Source organism: Thamnophis elegans, chromosome Z (assembly GCF_009769535.1).
Source record: "Thamnophis elegans isolate rThaEle1 chromosome Z, rThaEle1.pri, whole genome shotgun sequence".
Lineage (NCBI taxonomy): Eukaryota > Metazoa > Chordata > Lepidosauria > Squamata > Colubridae > Thamnophis > Thamnophis elegans.
The window spans coordinates 106,169,487-106,187,135 of NC_045558.1; the positions used below are offsets into that span (position 1 = coordinate 106,169,487).

A 17,649-nucleotide genomic window follows, 5' to 3' on the forward strand; every position below is an offset into this window, starting at 1 on the left:
CCAATTGTCATCTTAATCAAGTGCTGCATGCTGCCCCAAATCAATCTCTTGTGAGATGGGTGGCTATACAAATATAATAAATAAATAAAAAATACTGGAGGAGAAATTACATCTGACAATATACTAAGGGCCTAAAAATCTGCTGCCGGTCAATATTTTATTCATTAAATTTATATGCTGAATTGCAAGAGGCAACTTCCAATGAGTAGTTTTAGTAGAGTCTCCTAGTGCTAATCATTCATTGCTTTTCCCTTGTCAACAGAATCAAAATTGATTTTCACTATTATCAGGTTTATAATGCATTTGATTTATTTTTATCCCATTCTACTCTATCTATGCCAATTAGTTTGTAGCATAATTAGTGGTTGGAGGATGAAGGAAGATCCATTCAACTCATCTTTGGTGTAATTTTTGCTATTGCACAACATGAAAACTGTTCCCTTCCCAGGAAGTTAGTTTCAGGAAATTATTGTTGCTCCCTGGAAAATTGGAATCCCACCCCCACCCCAAGAGCTTATTTTAATAAGCCTATTCATTTGCTTTCTTAATTAACACATTTAACTTCATATTGAGATTGTCCTCAGGCAGTGAAGATAGATTCACTCCAAGTATCCAGAGGTTGCCCCTCTGGAAAGGTATGTAAAAGTGGCATTGTCAAATGTAGCATTGCCTTAGAACACCGATTCGTTGTTCTGTTGTCACATTAGGTCAAACTAGTTTCTCATCTGCTTGTGGTTTAAGACTATAAATTAAGAAATAATTTTTAAAATGTTATCGCACTGGGAGTATTAAGTTTTTAAAAATCACGACAGAGTGCTGCAATACAGTGAAGATTGTTACAGATATTATTATTCAATGCCTAAGTAGGTAAACGTGGATGCCCAGGATAAATTAATAGGATCTCAGAATATCTACGTGAAAGAGGTGGGTTCCTACCGGTTCAGACCAGTTCCGCTGAGAAGGTAATAACACGGCCAGCTATGCCCCCAACCAATTCTATCGGCAGCACCATAGGTAGTGCCATCTTGTTTTTTGTTTCTGTGCAAGGGTAGCGCCCATCAAGCACAATGTGTGTCCCTGAGCGAACCGGCAGTAGCAGAAGCCGGAACCCATCCCTGCTATGCAATATATATTTGCCTCCTGCATTCATGATTAGCAAAAGTTTCACTCATATGCAGTTTTGTTCCATTTGCTCTTTCTTATCCACCAATTTTATCCAGCCATGTATGCTTGGAGCATCAGTTTCCTTTCTTTCTGAAGTTTCCCGCCCCACACTCTAAATGTGCAGAGAGCTTGGGATACTGGGAGGGGGGAACTAAGTGTTAACTCTCTCTCTCTCTCTCTCTCTCTCTGTGTGTGTGTGTGTGTGCGCGCACACACACACACACACACGTGTATGCACGAGTGTGTGTGTATGTGCGCCTGTGCCTGTGTGCGCTTTGACTAACACTCAGAATTTCCAAAGGCAAGAATATTGGCCCATTCACAGCATAGTGTAGGGTGGGGTGGGAGTTGCCAGGATGAAGGACCAAGCATCCACACTCCCCACACATGTACCTAACTACAGCTGTTACCTGGGCTTCAAGATTCCCCAAATAGGTCTTCATGGGTTGAGGGAACTATGGGCCCCTGGGGAGCTGTAGAATTGTGGGAGGCCACAAACATACCAACTAGACATCCTAAGGATTCTTTTCCAAAAAGCAACCTGGACTTTATTTTTCCTTGAAGACCTTTCCCTTCTCATTCGTGAAATTTCTTCAGTTTTGACTGAAGGATGAGAAGGGAAAGGAAAAATAAAGTCCAGCTGTCTTTTGAAAAAGCATCTTCGGAACAACCATGACCTGGATGACAGAGAATCTCCACAGACATACCAATTAGAATAAATAGTAGCCATGTATAAAGGGAGTATAGGGAAATGAATAGTAAATATATAATTTGCAGATAATAATTCAATATTTTTTTCTAATTCTTCTGATTGTGGACAAAAGAGGATTTATATCTTACTGTTTTACTCTATGATCTTTAGACTGAAATCCAGAAAGGGTATCCATTATTTTTAAGAAACTGCAGAAGCTGTTTAGATAAACTTAATCTATCAGTTCATATTGGTCTGATTTCTGCCATTCTTTTCTAACATGTTTCTCCTGTTAGAAGTCATGTAATTTACACAATACTGTAAGGTCTTATTAAACTGAGATAGTCTAATTTACCAGTGCAGGACCTTTATACTTAAATGGTGCTTTAAGTCTTCAGAGTAATCCTAACTTGCTCACAGAGTTATAGGTGAACATGAAGGAGGACTATAAAAATAGTAATAGTGACCAAATACGCATTGTGTGATAAAAGCATGGCTCCTCCGGAGTTTGAAAATAAAACTGTCCTTCCTTCCTTCCTTCCTTCCTTCCTTCCTTCCTTCCTTCCTTCCTTCCTTCCTTCCTTCCTTCCTTCCTTCCTTCCTTCCTTCCTTCTTACAGGTTTATCCAAGGCAGGCTGGGCAACTGCAGCTTGCAACCCTCCAGGTGTGGGGGGGGGGCTTCTATTGACTCCACCAGCCTTCTTCCTGCCCCTCTGATCTTCAGCCCCATTCCATGGGGGTGGATGGCATGTATGAGAAGAGCAGAATGCTGAATATACAAAACAGCACATGGAGTAGTCGTCAGGAGTGGTACCAAGACAGTTTGGTGACAGGACAACTCAACCCTGGTATGAAATCCTCCTGTATATATGTTTATATGTGCAAAGGCAAACATAATCAGGATATGCTTTGTTCTTTTCCCTTGAGATTTTTATAAGTTAGGTAGTTCAATGTGTCTAGCTCTGAGATTGGGAAAGCAGGGAGGAAGCAAAGCAGAAGGTTTTTTTTTTCTATTGCCCCAACCTGTTTTTTTCTGGGTTATGTCTTCTTTTAGCTTCTAAATAGACAATTCTGTGCTTCATTAAAGGTAGGAGATATTAAATATAGCCTATCCCGCCTGGAAGTCTTCTAGAATTTTCTGAAAATTTCTTCATTAATCATACTCTACAGCAAAGATCAAGAGTGGGCATGATCACCTCACAGCCTTCTACAACTAAATCAAGTTACTTTTTTCAACCCCAGCACCACTACTTGGTATTCATCAGGACACAAAAATGCCTTGGTACAGACTATTGCTAACTCACGACTCAGGCCAGCAGGAGTCTATTTTGAGTCACAATTTCAATTGCCCACAATGCCCTAATGGAAAGTCAATTAAAGGCATTGTAGAAATGATTTTTTTTCTCTCCCCCCCCCCCCCGCTTTTTAAATGATCCTGTAATCCCTTGCATCGGAATGGAGCTGAGTGTTTACTGGCCAGATGCCCTTCCTGTCACCAGTGCGGAGTTTGCAGCAGATATTATCTCTGTGCCCAAAGAGAGAAATATCTCCACTACCTAGGATCTAACTCACAGCCTCCTGATTGTGAGACGTGAGCACCACCTCTGGGCCACCACACAACTCCTATTATTGTAGAAATGTAAATGGTAGCTTGCATTGCCATCTGATGCTCTGATGCTGCTGCCAACTTCCTCTTGATCAAGTAAGCTTCTAAAGAGAATTTGTCCAGACCACCAAATCATCTCAAATATCAGTGCTGGAAATTCTCTTGGTTTTCTTCTCCCACCTGCCAAAAAATAATAATAATAATCTGGGATTCCCAGAACCTTCTCTTTGCCAGGTAAATATTTTTTTCCCCACTCAGCATCACAGACACATCTGTCAATTGACTGTTTCATCAACAAAGGAAAAAACTTGTGAGAAAACTTGGTTCACATTTTGGGCAAACTCCCTAAAAGGAGTGTTTGATGGAGCAAATGAGATAAGTAGTACTTTGAATTCCCAAGCATGTGATTTGCAGAGTCTGTCCTTGGATGCCTTGGAGGCTCTGAAAATGGGGCTGGAGATGGCTGTAGTGGTATTAGGACATATGTGGCTTCTCACGGTTCTAAACGAAGCTTACTGGGAGGGGGGGTACTTTATGCCCTGCTTGACTGACATGTGAAATAACCAATGAGATTGGCCAGATATTTGAAGTAGCATAGCTTTTGCACCTGCCAAAATTGAAGATCTTCATGTCTTGGCATCATTTCCTCTGTACTCTGGGGCTACAACCACACCACAATATTTAGAGGTTATCACAAATTAAAAGCAAATATTAATGCTAAAATGGAACTTCAAAGGTGATGTGTCATTGAATTCTCATTTCTGAAGGCGTTCAGGAAGGATAAAAATGGAGAATGGATGTTTTCATGGCTGGCTTATGGATTTCCTGGAGCACCCATGAATTAGGACTGATTTTATTTTCTTACATTGCAAACCTTAAATAATTACTTCAAATTACTTTCAATTAGAATAATGTAGGCTAATTATCTAATGCATGAGGTAACCTAATATGTATCTCACCTATCTGCCCATTTATTATTTCGTTCTTAAGAAATCCTCAGAGCTTGCTTTGCTTTTCCCTCTTGAGCATTTGTTTCCAGATAACTTTAGACTTTAGATGGAACACTAGATTTTCTCATCCTCCTTCAACATTTTTTTTTTGTGAGCCTTGGTTACTGACTTCAAAACCAAAGTTAATGGCATTAGCACATACCGTAAGATAAGAAGGTAGTGGGATCCTTCTACATAAGATAATATGCCTATTAGAACTGAGCCTTGAGCTCCCTTGCAATATATAGACAAGATTATCCATGGAAGGAGTCGGAATCTTCAAGATGGCAATCATGATCTTGCCACTGAGGTTCTGTCCCTTTTTTCACCTGTAAAATGGGTGGGGCTTTCATCATAAGAGCCCAGGTGGCGCAGTAGTCAGAGTGCAGTACTGCAGGCTACTTCTGTTGAATGCAGGCTGCCTGCAATTTAGCAGTTCGAATCTCACCAGGCTCAAGGTTGACTCAGCCTTCCATCCTTCCAAGGTTGATAAAATGAGGATCCAGATTGTTGGGGGGGAACAATGCTGACTCTGTAAACTGCTTAGAGAGGGAAGTAAAGCACTGTAAAGCGGTATATAAGTGCTCTTGCTATCATGTGGTTATGGTGTCTTGACATTTTTAATCTATTCCCTCTTATAGTCATTCCAGTAGAGACAGTTCTTTTCATTCCACTTATTCAAAGTCTCCAGAGAGATTCAAAAAGACGTTTTTGTGTTCTGAAAAAGTCTTACCTATCTTTATGAAATATAAAATAAATATTTTATATGTGCTCAATAAATATTTACTTATTTACTGAGCACACTTATACAGCCATCCAACCCTCCCATGGTGACTCTGGGTAGCTTACAACAATAAAATTCTGCAATATAAAAACCCATAATCACCCCCCCCAATAATAATATCTTGTGTAATCTGTAGGGAAAGTGGTAGGCAGAATGTGGGATTGCTTTAAGGTAAGCATGGACCTTGGCGTTAGACTCTTCTTGCTGATATTCCAAAATCTTTCCACTTCAATAAGTTGTTCCTGTTGTTTATGACCCCATGGTGAGACATTTCATACATGGTACTGCCACCCCACCTCAAACCACAATAACCCTTGTTGCTTACTGCTAACAGGCGGCTGAGTCACATGGCATTGCTTTTCCTCAACTAGCGACATTCAACAGCTGAACTGAATATCTAATAAAATTAATAAAAAGCTGTAGTGCTGTACTACATTGGGCTTTCTGCCCATTCACCAGGGACTTTCCCCACAGCTGAGCTGACATCTTCTCTATCCTCCATGACACAGCAAAAATAATAAAAATAAAAAAAATAAACCCAGCACGAACTTTGGTGTCCCACTGCCAACCCTTATCCTGCTTCTCTCACCTCCAGACATTACCAGTTACCCAATATCCCTCCAAGATAGTTGATGACAAAAAGCCTAACATACCCTGAGTGTCCCTGTGTCCCAAAAAAGCTAGACTAGTCAATTACCTTAAAAACATGCCTGGTGATTGCCTGTATTGTGTGATCTGGCCTGGAGGCCCATGGACAGTCCAGCCCACCTGGAACCCGAGGTGGATGTCCTTATGGATGGGGGTCTAATTCCAGATGTTTTGTCCCACCTGGAGCATTCGGACAGCCTGCAACAAAAGTTCTAGAACCAGCTTGCAGATCCAGAGAATAATTACTCAGGACACTTGGAAACTGACAAGTTTGGGAAGGCTGTGCTAGATGCCATATATGTGCACATTCTCTTCTAATGTTCTTGATCCCATTTATGTGACCCACTTCCACAGAGAGACTGTTGTGGTTACCAAAGTGTAAAAGCAGGAGGTCCTCTTTCTGCCCAACTTCTCCATTTGTGGTGATTTCAGACACAGTTCAAGACCTTTTCTCTCCCCCACCCCCAACCATTTCCCTTCTCTCCTCCATCTCACCACCCTAGCCCTCCTGCCCCATTTCCCCTTTGGGTGTATGCAAGCGTGTTTCCTCCCTTTGCATTTTGCAAAGATATCTCAGCAAAAAATAGAACTGAGGGGGATATGGGAGAATGGGGAGGGGGGGGCGGAAGAGAGGCAGACTGGTTGAAGTGACATGGGCGGTAAGGACAGACCCTGACAGGCCTATATCTGGGCCAGGGCCGAGCAGAAATGTTCTTCACCAACGAGGCATTTTGGATATCTTTGCTGCAGGGACTGCAAACAGTTAGAAGAATCAGGGGGGAGGGAGAAGGCTGTGTCATCTCACATTAAGGCTCTCCAGCTGATGCAGTGGCTTTGCGTTGCCTGCGGAGATCTGAGTGCTTGGTTTCGCAGAAGCACGGAAAGGTCATTGCTCAGGATAGAGCTCCCCTTGGATGAAAGGTTAAGCTCTTGTGGGTTCCCCAAACCCTCAGTTGCCACCCATCCATTATCCCTTTCTCGTGGGCTCCAAGGCCTCAAGCAGCTGTCACCAGTTTCCCTGCAGCCCCTATTTTGAGCCAACCAGGAAGAAAACTTCCTGTCTCAGAGAGATCAAGATTCCCACAATACACACTATATACACAAAACCTACATGCTATCCTGGGAATGGAGTCTTCTCCCATTTGCCCCCCCCCCCCCCACATTTCCGCTAGAGAGACTGAGATTGTTTTTATGTCTTCCCATTTGTTGTCCCTTGAGTCAGTATGCATGCATTATATTTTATGTGCCATGTGTCAGGGATGGTTCCGCCCCACCTTAATGAATTAAAACTAGATAGAAGAATCTATCTCTACTGTGAGTGTGCAGTCATGGATTAACAATTTCTTAACACACATTATTCAGTGACTCTTTATAAACTATTAATACACAGTTGTCTCACCACAGAGTCAGACAGGAAGAAGAAAAGGCTCGGGGTGGGGGAAGCTAAGAAGCCAGAGGAGAATGTCTATTTTCCATCAGGGGACGAAGCAAGATACCACATGACACCACTTGAAGTTCAGAGACCCCCCCCCATGCCAGATTTGTGGGCACAATTTATTGGAAGAGGAAGTTCCAGAATTCTGATTATTAAAATTGGCTAGAAAGAAGGCTATAGCTATAGCACAGAATTGCAGTGCATATATTTCAAAGTCAGGGATTATCTTTACAGGCAATGTAAGGTGGTAATATTTTGGCTTGATTTTCTTTTTTTTTTTTTGGTTACCTTTCTGTATAAAAGAGATTAACTCTTTGAGGAAGGAAGGACGGCCTATGTATTCTGATGGTTTGGAAATCGGCTGGTAGGCTCCCTATCTGTGTGAGAACCAGCTGAAGGACATCTTTGTACAGAATGACATCATCACCCAGCAAAATTCACCCTCATTTGAATGTGCATGTAACATTGTATGTACATGCCAAAGGATTAGGGCTTGTGCTGCAGGGCTATTTTTGTCAGCTGGTTAGCTTCTTTATATGTGCTCCAAATAAAAATGCCTATCTTCTTACTGTGAGCCTGATCTTTCTAATTACGGGCAAAGGACAGGAACAGTGGTTCTCTGAAGCAGCACTGAGTGGCTTTCTCAAGCCACTATATTAGTTCCCCATAATGCTGTGAAACTCCCTCATACTCAAAGAAGCTAACGGCTATAACTATTGATTCTGACTGCAAAGCAGAACATTGTGGGAAATTGAAATGGAGGCCTGATACTTGTGGCTTAGACCATGGAAAGAATTCGTGGAAAGCTGAACAATCTTGAATGTATATGTTTCTCTTAAGAATTCCAACAGACCATTCTTTTACATTTCAAATACACCAAGCAGGATGTCTATGCTCCCCTCCCCCCAAGGCTTTGCATTCTGCACTAAAATCTCACGGTCTGTGGCTGGAGCAAAATTATGCCGATTTCTTTCATGTCCGAGTTGATGAGTTAGATAAGTTGAGCAGGATATTTCTCAACTGAACCCTAATCTTACAGAGGAAAGGGGAGCATGGGAAAGAGAAGTAGTGGCTGGAAACGGTTTGAAGGAATTCCTAATCTTGCAGCACCTTGTGGCTACATTTTCCTTTTTACCTTTTACAAACAAGACACTTTCTCACAGATATTGTACAAACTGGTCAGTGCATGAAGCTTTGCCCAACAGTGGTCAACGGTGCCCCAACTCAACATTGGAACAAGTTGCTATGCTGGAGAGAGGAGTAACCTGGAATAGGAGAAAATGGCAAAGAACGTAAACTATCTTCTCATCAGCACAATTTTTCAAGATAGTTAGTGTGGCACTGAGTCCATTTATTTCCATCTCAGCTGCAGTTCAGCAGCAAACACACTGAATCCAAATCTCCAGCAAAACTCTGGAGTCCTTGGGGAAGCAGTCTAAGCAGCCTCTACACATTGTCTATAATTGATGCCAAACAATACAGACCCATAATTGGGGTAGGGGCTAGTTTGCTGCTGGTTTTCTTCCTCTCTACTTGGTCAGCAGAAGGAAGCACTGCTTGGCTCCTGTGGCATTTTATAGATAGTCCTCGACTTACGATTGGTCACTTAGTGACAGTTTAAAGTTCCGATGCCAACTCCATGATCATATTTTGGGCACTCAGCAACCAATTCACATTAATGGCTGTTTGCGGTATCTAGCAGTCATGTGATCGTGATTGTCAATCTTTTTTTGCCAAAAACCAGCATTTACTCCAGTTTGCAGCAAAAGTGCTCCACGGTGAACAATGGATTCACTTAACAACTATGGTGATCACTTAATAATTGCTGCCAAAAAAGATCATAAAATTACATCCAGTTACATGATGACCTACTTTGTGACTATTGTGATTTACAATCATTATGGTCGTAAGTAGAGAACTACCTGTAAAGACTAGTGCTGGTGATAACCACCATACATCCGTTTCTGAAGGGCTTGGAGAAACAGATTGGTGCAGTGGTTAGGCAAAAAAGTCAACTACTGTAAGTTATTTTCTACCCCTCATTTTCAGCCCAATCTGTCTCATTGTGGAGCAAATAAAAAGAGAGCCATTACTACTTCACCTTGAATCGTAGAAATAAAGGCTACCTATAAAGCTAATAAATAAGAAAAAAAATAGCAGTGTTGAAATGATGTCTCTGCTTCCATCTCTGCTCCTAAACCATTTGAGAATTTATGGTCATACAGGAGGACTACAACTCCCATATCCCAGAGTCAAGGTATCTGTCACTGTCAAGCATTTCTGAAGAGCACCAGTTTGGGGAAGAGTGTTATTAACTCTGTGCTGCTCATTGTTCTCCATCCTACTCCTCAGACAGCTGTCAGCAGCTAGAAAGTAGCTTGGATTCTGAGCACCCCCAAGGTGGTGGCAGCCAAGACCTAGATGACTCTCAAATCCATTTGCAGCTGAAGCGCAAATTGCAGAGAAACAGAACTTCTTTCACACAAGAGCAAATAGAGGCATTGGAGAAAGGTAAGGCAAAGAGGAAGCAGGGAATGCTCTCTGGTGAGATTGGAATCCATTGGGTGGCATTTCTTTTCTGGGGTAATTTGAACAGGAAGTTGTGAGATAAGTATGGGGAATGTCAATGTTTTTATAACCAGCATGTAGATGCACCCTGTTACATTAATCTAAGCCAGTGTTTCTCAACCTTGGCTACTTGAAGATATCTGGACTTCAACTCCCAGAATTCCCCAGCCAGCATTCGCTGGGAATTCTGGGAGTTGAAGTCCAGACATCTTCAAGTTGCCAAGGTTGAGAAACACTGATCTAAGCAATTGCAGTAAGGGGCTGATTCAAACAAACACATAAAACTTTGCCAGCATGTGGCCTTTAATAAAAGGTGTGTGAAGAGGTCAGTAGTTAGTTAGTCTTTCCAGGAACTTCTTGTTACCCTAATCACAGATGTAGACAACCCATCAGTGGATTGCACTGTGGTTAGAGTGCAGTACTGCAGGCTACTTCAGCTGATCGCTAGTTGCAGTTCAGCAGTTCAAATCTCACCAGCTCATGGTTGACTCAGCCTTCCATCCTTCCAAGGTGGGTAAAATGAGGACCCAGATTGTTGGGGGCAATACACTGACTCTGTAAAAAAAAAATGCTTAGAGAGGGCTGTAAAAGTACTATGAAGCGTTATATAAGTCTAAGTGATATGGCTATTGCTATCAGGCCCAGACACACAGCTCAAGAAAGCCAGTTGTATAGTTGCTCTATTTTTGAAGCCACCTGACAGATGAAGACTGAAAATGATGTTTCTCAATCTTGAGAAGTTTAAGATGTTTGGACATCAACTCCCAGAATTCTCCAGTCAGATGGGAATGCTCCCCATGCTGACTGAGGAATTCTGGGAAACAGTTTAAAATTCCCAAGGTTGAGAAACATTGCCTGAATATTTCTGAAACAGGAAATATCCTTTTATTGCATCAGATAATCACTCCATCTAAACTAGAATTATGGCTGGCAGTGACCCTCCAAGGCTCACATAGGAATTTTTCCAGTTCTAACCTAGAAATATCAGGAAATAAATTTGAGGAGTTTGCATGCTGACTACACAGAACCAAAAGCATTAGAAACCCTTTCAGTGGGATGGCAATCATGCTATACAGAAATCATAAATAGTATTGCAACCTATGTACAAAACTGCATTTTTGCCACAGATTATAAGCCATGCCATTTTTAAATCATACACTGTAATAGAAGAAGTGGAGTACACTGGATTATGCATAATGATTTCACTGACTCCCTCTAACTTCTTTTTTAGAATATTGCTGTGTAATAACGGTGAGAGGTATAATTTATTTTTCCCTAACCCAGACATTAAGGTGGTCCAGAGTTGGAAATACCATTTCAAAGTCAGAATGGGGACGGGAAAGACATACATGGCCATCTGGTGGCCATATCTGGTATTGCACAAACGAAGCTTTTTTTTTTTGTCATCAACATTGTAAGACCTGCCATTTTTAAATCATGCATTATACAAAAATGCATATTTGTACCAAAAACATAGAATACATTATATCCATGTTTCACCAACTGGGCCACTTGAAAATGTGTAAGCTTCAACTCATAGAATTTCTTCAAAGTGGCCCAGTTGAAGTCTACACATCTTAAGCTGCCCCAATTTGAAAAAACACTGCAATGATTTTTAAGACTGTAATGTTTCCAAAAGATATGGCTCGTAATACTAAAAAGAAAGAAGATGACTGATGTGAACAGTAAATGGATAGCACTGGACATAACATTTGCAGTATTGCTGAATTCCTATGGAAGTCTGACAGTGGAGTAACCAGATAATAACCTAATATTGAAGGAAGATTATCTTTTTTAAATACATATTCTTCTGCTGATCACTAAAGGAGAACTAGAGGGAGAGAAGGATCACATATGAAAGAACTGTTCTTTTGAATCTAAACTTCAATGTAACAAGGGGAACTATCAATGTACCTTTAATGTGATATGTACAGCATGAGTGCTTGAAAATATATTTTGTTAAGAACTGTAAGTGTTGGTAAAGAGGAGGCTGTGTGTTTAATATCTTTACACGTTGCAACTTAAATCTTCAGAATTTGAGCGTACTCACTACCCTGATGTCTTTGCCCGTGAACGCTTGGCAGCAAAAATCGATCTTCCCGAAGCCCGGATCCAGGTAAATGAGATGACCTTGTAGCCATTTAACAAGAAACAAAAAGGCAGGGACTTTCTACCATTATACTCCTTGTTCTCTTGGGCAACAGAGTTCCTCTTTTTAATTTTTCCAGGTCTGGTTCTCCAACCGTCGAGCTAAATGGCGTCGGGAAGAGAAACTGCGGAACCAGAGGCGCCAAGCAGGTGGCACTGGGGGGCACCTGATCATAAACAGCACTTTTGGCACTGTAGGCAGTGCTGTCTACCAGTCACTCCCTCAGCCTATAGGGTCAGGTGAGGGCCCTGTCCCCAAACAAACTCATTCATTCCCCACCTACTCCTGGGACCTTCCCATGCAGCATAATTCATCAAGGTACCATGTACTCTTTGGAAACGTGGGTGCCACGAGACATTTTTAGATTCTGGATTTAAAAGATCACCTGTTTGGACAGGAATGCCTGTTATTCATTCATTGCAGAAATTGATGAGACAGCTGAGATGTTTTTAAGAACACACTTCCTCATTCTACTGAATGCTTCTTGGACTATTTTTTAATTTGTTTCCTAGAGGGTACCGCTCTTTTCAATCACAAACCTCTTTTTCCTCTTTTTTTTTCAGGTGCTATGCTGGGCCATACAGAAAGTGTCCTCAGCAACAACTATGGTTCCCTTCCACCTTTAGCTCCCTTCTCTATGGCCAACAACAGCCTCCCTATTCAGGTGAGCTTAAAAGGAACAACAGAAGTCTTGAATGGTCCAAGCAGGGTGTGTGTGTGTGTGTGTGTGTGTGTGTGTGTGTGCAAAAAACCAATACTGATACACTAGCAATATTAATATCCTTTTTTCTTTCTCTGTTGCATATTCTCTGGTACTCATTAGCAGGCAGTGCCCCCTGTTGCCAGCCAGACATCGTCTTATTCCTGCATGCTCCCTGGCAGCCCATCAGTGCGAAGTTATGATTCATACACACCCTCCCAGCTCTCCTCTCATAGTCTGAACTCCAGCAGTGGGACTTCTACTGGTAATGTAGCAGACACAAGGGGAAGTGGGATTGGGGCAGGGTGAGATGGAAGCAGAGCACTTGGGATGGGGGAAAACAGAACTGATATCAGGAAAACCTGGCAGGAGGAAGGACACAATCATAATTGTGAGAGGGATCTTGGAGTCCTAGCGGACAACCATTTAAATATGAGCCAGCAGTGTGCTGCAGCTGCCAAAAAAGCCAACACTTCATAAACAGAGGGATAGAATCAAGATCACATGAAGTGTTAATACCATTTTATAATGCCTTGGTAAGGCCACACTTGGAATACTGCATCCAGTTTTGGTCACCACAATGTAAAAAAATATGGAGATTCTAGAAAGAGATTCTAGAAAGAGTGCAGAGAAGAGCAACAAAGATGATTAGGGGACTGGAGGCCAAAACATATGAGGAACGGTTGCAGGAACTGGGTATGTCTAGTTTAATGAAAAGAAGGATTAGGGGAGACATGACAGTATCTTGGGGGTTGCCACAAAGAAGAGGGAGTCAAGCTATTCTCAAAGCACCTGAGGGTAGAACAAGAAGCAATGGGTGGAAACTAATCAAGGAGAGAAGCAACCTAGAACTAAGGAGAAATTTCCTGACAGTTAGAACAATTGATCAGTGGAACAGCTTGCCTCCAGAAGTTGTGAATGCCCCAACACTGGAAGTCTTTAAGAAGATACTGGATAACCATTTGTTTGAAGTGGTATAGAGTTTCCTGCCTAAGCAGGGAGTTGGACTAGAAGACCCCCAAGGTCCCTTCCAACTGTTATTCTGTTATAATAACCATGGCAAATACAAGTGAAGAACATGGGGATTAATTCTTACACTCTGGTTGGGAGAAGATGTCCACTTGTGTGAATTTCTTTTAATATTTTTGAAAACAAAATAGAAGATGCTTCTTTCTAGCCTCATGGTCATGGAAAAATAATTGGATGTGTTAGTTTCATTTTTCTTTCATTAAAGGCAATATTTACTCATCAAGCACCATTTTAACTACCATATTGGGTGTCAGAGTCTTCCTTTACAGATACCATAAGGCCATTTTCAGCCTCAAGAAAGACAATAAAGAAAAGAAGTGAACAAGCTATGCCAAAGTCTGCCAAAGAAATTGAACAAAGAAAGAAATTATGTTTACAAACAGATTTGCTAGTACTTCATCCCAACAGGCATTTCCCTTTTCATTATTGTTTTCAACTCATTACTAAATTATACTAATAATAGTATAGCATCTTTAGGGAACAATGGAAAGGGAAGAAAACTATGTGGGGAAGCCTTGGTGCCTCTGAGCTTGGTTGTTTTCTTGCAGATATTTCATTATCCAAACTTGGTAACATCACCAGTGCTAATAAAGAATGAGCTTTGCTCTCTTTTTATATTTATATTTATTTTATATAGGCAGCCCTGTCAATGTTGATGGAAATGGCCTTGATAGTTCTTTGGTTGGGCTGTTTACTGTTAGCTTGTTTGGCAGTTCCTTGTTGAGGATATTGTTTGCTTCTTGATGGTTGGTCTAATGTTAATCTTGATGTTATTTTATGCTCCTCTGGGTGTTGAAAGCTAAGTGGAAATCCTGCTTCTATACTTGTATCCATGTATAGGGATCAAAGCAAGAGTATTTCTGTTTTGCACCTCCTTTTTTATGCAAACAGTCCACCATTCTCTTAAATTGTTCTTAAGAATGCAACTGTAGTAACCACAAGGAACACACATTATTTCAGGGGCCCAGAAATATCTCTGGGGCTCCTGCCATGTCTCTAGACTTTAAAGAAGCAATCTTTTTGTTGCCTTTTCTAAATTTTATTTAAGGAATCTGAAACAGCCTTAGCAGTCTGGGCACAGGGAACATTATTGCAACAGGATTGTTCAACTTGTTTCAGTTCTTGTCCCCAACTTCCTACAATTTGCTGTGTTTCCTACAGTTGCTGAGCTGAAAATCCTGGGTTCAGAATTTTGCACTCTGTAACCGATCTGGTAGGATTCTCCCTCCCCCCACAACCCCCTCTGACGCTTTCTCTCTCTTTCTAGGGTTGATTTCTCCAGGAGTGTCAGTTCCTGTACAAGTCCCAGGTGGGGATTCTGATCTTGCCCAGTATTGGCCACGACTGCAATGAGCACAAAAGTGGTGGAGGAAATAAAACGAACAAGCAAAAAGGAAGGAAGGTTAATGGAGAGAAAAGGGCTTTTCCTCTGCAGGGGGAAATACAGGAATGGTGAAAAACTTTTTTTGGGGGGGGGATGGCACACAGGGAGAGCTTCCCTGCCCTTCCCTCTTTGTGTCTTTAAGTTAGGCAACCTCATCCGTCTTGGTTCTAAGGCAGGTTTTTTTTTCAACCTTGGTAACTTTAAGAGTTGTGGACTTCAACTCACAGAATTGCCCAGCCAGCATGGGGAATTCTGGGAGTTGAGATCTACACCTCTTGAAGTTGCCAAGTTCAAATAACGCTGCTCTAAAGCTTCTCTTCAACTTTGTGTGTGCATCTACAGCCACTCTATGCCCAGTTGGCATTCTGCCCCATGAGCCTCCTCTTCTTGTTTGGCTCCAGAGATATCTGCAAGGCCTGGTCAAAAAAGTCAAGATGGAGGCCAAGCTTCAATCACAGTGCTGCATACTCCATCTTGACTTTTTTTTTTTTTTAACCAGACCTTGCAGACGGCCTGTTTGCCTCCCAGCGAGAACAGTGCGAATCACAACAAAAAACAGGTCTGGAAAGAAATGGAACATCTTTGGGGGGAATCCAGCATAAAGGATTTTGGGAGGAGGGGAGCAAAGAGAACTAGTGCCCCTTGCAGGAATAGCTGCAAATGGCAGGAAATGAATAATGAATAAAAGAAAGTAAGTCCAATATAAAAAAAAGTTGGAACCTTGGACAGAAATGCTTAGCAAAAGCTTGAAAAAGTGGCAATGATATTCATTCATTCATTCATTCACTTCCTTACTATTTATTTATCTGACTTCTGATTCCCACCTTTCAATGGGAATCACAGGATGCAATGGGAAGCACAAGAATGTTCATGGGAAGAAAAATATACACCCAATCCTCTTTTGACCTATTGCAAAAGAGTGCAGGAAAGCATAGCATTCCTATTTTGGGCAAGTTTTGCAAAGGGTTGTGAGGACGAAAAACCCTCCTGTAGTATTGTGGGAAAATTAGGTGGTGTATACTAGTTTACTTCATTGATGTGTGATATCCAGTGTTTTGGATTTTTTTTCCAAAATTGCCCTTTAATCTATGCCTCATAACTTAGTTTCTGCTATCTCCTCAGCCCCACATATTTTCTCTCCTGCATGCAATTCATTTAGCTGAATTTTACATGGATCCCAGAGCTTGGGATGTTTGCCATCCCTTTCTAACTACTTACACAAACACACATACTACTTGTAAGTTCACACTGTTTCATGTGTGTTAATAAAGGACCTGTGTACATAATACTCCATATGTGTGTGTGTGTTGTATGTGCACATGTATGCATGCACATGTGAACAATACAGTCACATCACCCAGTTCTAAGCAATATGGTCTTATTCCAGAACCGGGGTAGTGAGGTAGAATGGGAAAGATAAGAGGCTAGGCAGAGGGAGAGAGGATGTATTATTACAATGCAAAGATGCAATACACATCAACTTTTCTGCAAGTGCATTCCGTTTGATATTTAGCTTTGGATGTTGTGGAGGAGATTTTAGAACCTGTCTGTTATAAAATAGTGTTAAAGTTGCCTCTTGCTCTCTCAGCTTTTTCCAGTGTCTCATATATCAGTTTATCAAGAATGCTTTCTACTGTATTGCCCTACCTTTTGTTCAGCAAACATGTCCCACCTTGGTCTCTCTTGCTTTTAGTAAGGCCTGTGGTTTGGGGTGCTGATGAACAGAGAGAGCTGTGTGTCTTTGGGCTCTAAACCACATGAAGATTGTTGTTGATTCAAGACACAGTAAACTTCTGTGCATTTCTTGAAGGGCTGAGCAATTGTAATCTGCTCCAGATTTTTTTTTAAAAAATAACAGAAAACAAGAATAAACGAGGCAAGAAAAAAGCTACGAAATTATGCAAAGACAATAGGCTTGTATTCAGGATGAAGAGCAGAGGACTAGGGGATGAAGGAAGGAAGATACAGAACTCAAATATTTTTCCTGTGTTTAAGTGTTAAGGCGAGTCCAGCTCACACAAGGATATGATGACCTCACACCAGAGATTGGACGCAACAAGAATAAGAGAGAAAACCCAATTATCTCGCTACAGAGTTCTGAAGTGGGGGTGCGGGTTTGGCAACCCAATGGGCCTCCAGACATTATTCATCATTAACTTACAGTGGCCTCTGGGAGTAGGGAGTCCAATATTAGAGGGACAAGTGGAATAATTTTCTTCCTCTTTATATATTCCATTTCCATATCTGATTTAAAAAAACAGAAAGAACCCTACAGATCAGTGGTGGGTTACAACCGGTACCAGATGCTGGGAGCACCAGGCACCGTCCCAGGGCCCACCTGCTCGCCGGCACTCCTTACTGGTATTTGAAGTTTTGGGGGCTTCTGCACATGTGTACGGTGCCTGCACGATGCTCTGCCAAGCAGCTGGAGCGTTGCTGGCGGTAAGTACACGTGAAGTACATGTCCGTGCATGCGCGCTGCGCGTGTTCACGTGGTGGGCA

At 41.6% G+C, this 17,649-nt stretch overlaps 1 protein-coding gene across 1 annotated transcript; it reads left to right on the forward strand.

Annotated features, from left to right (window-relative positions):
* Positions 1-2,588: 2,588 nt before the first annotated feature.
* On the forward strand, positions 2,589-15,229 carry LOC116522606 (paired box protein Pax-6-like). Its single transcript, XM_032237587.1, has 7 exons — positions 2,589-2,703; positions 9,670-9,828; positions 11,919-12,001; positions 12,114-12,273; positions 12,598-12,698; positions 12,858-12,999; positions 15,031-15,229. Exons 1-7 carry the CDS (start codon positions 2,589-2,591, stop codon positions 15,114-15,116), a joined length of 846 nt encoding a protein of 281 aa, XP_032093478.1. The 3' UTR covers positions 15,117-15,229.
* The last annotated feature ends 2,420 nt before the right edge of the window (positions 15,230-17,649 follow it).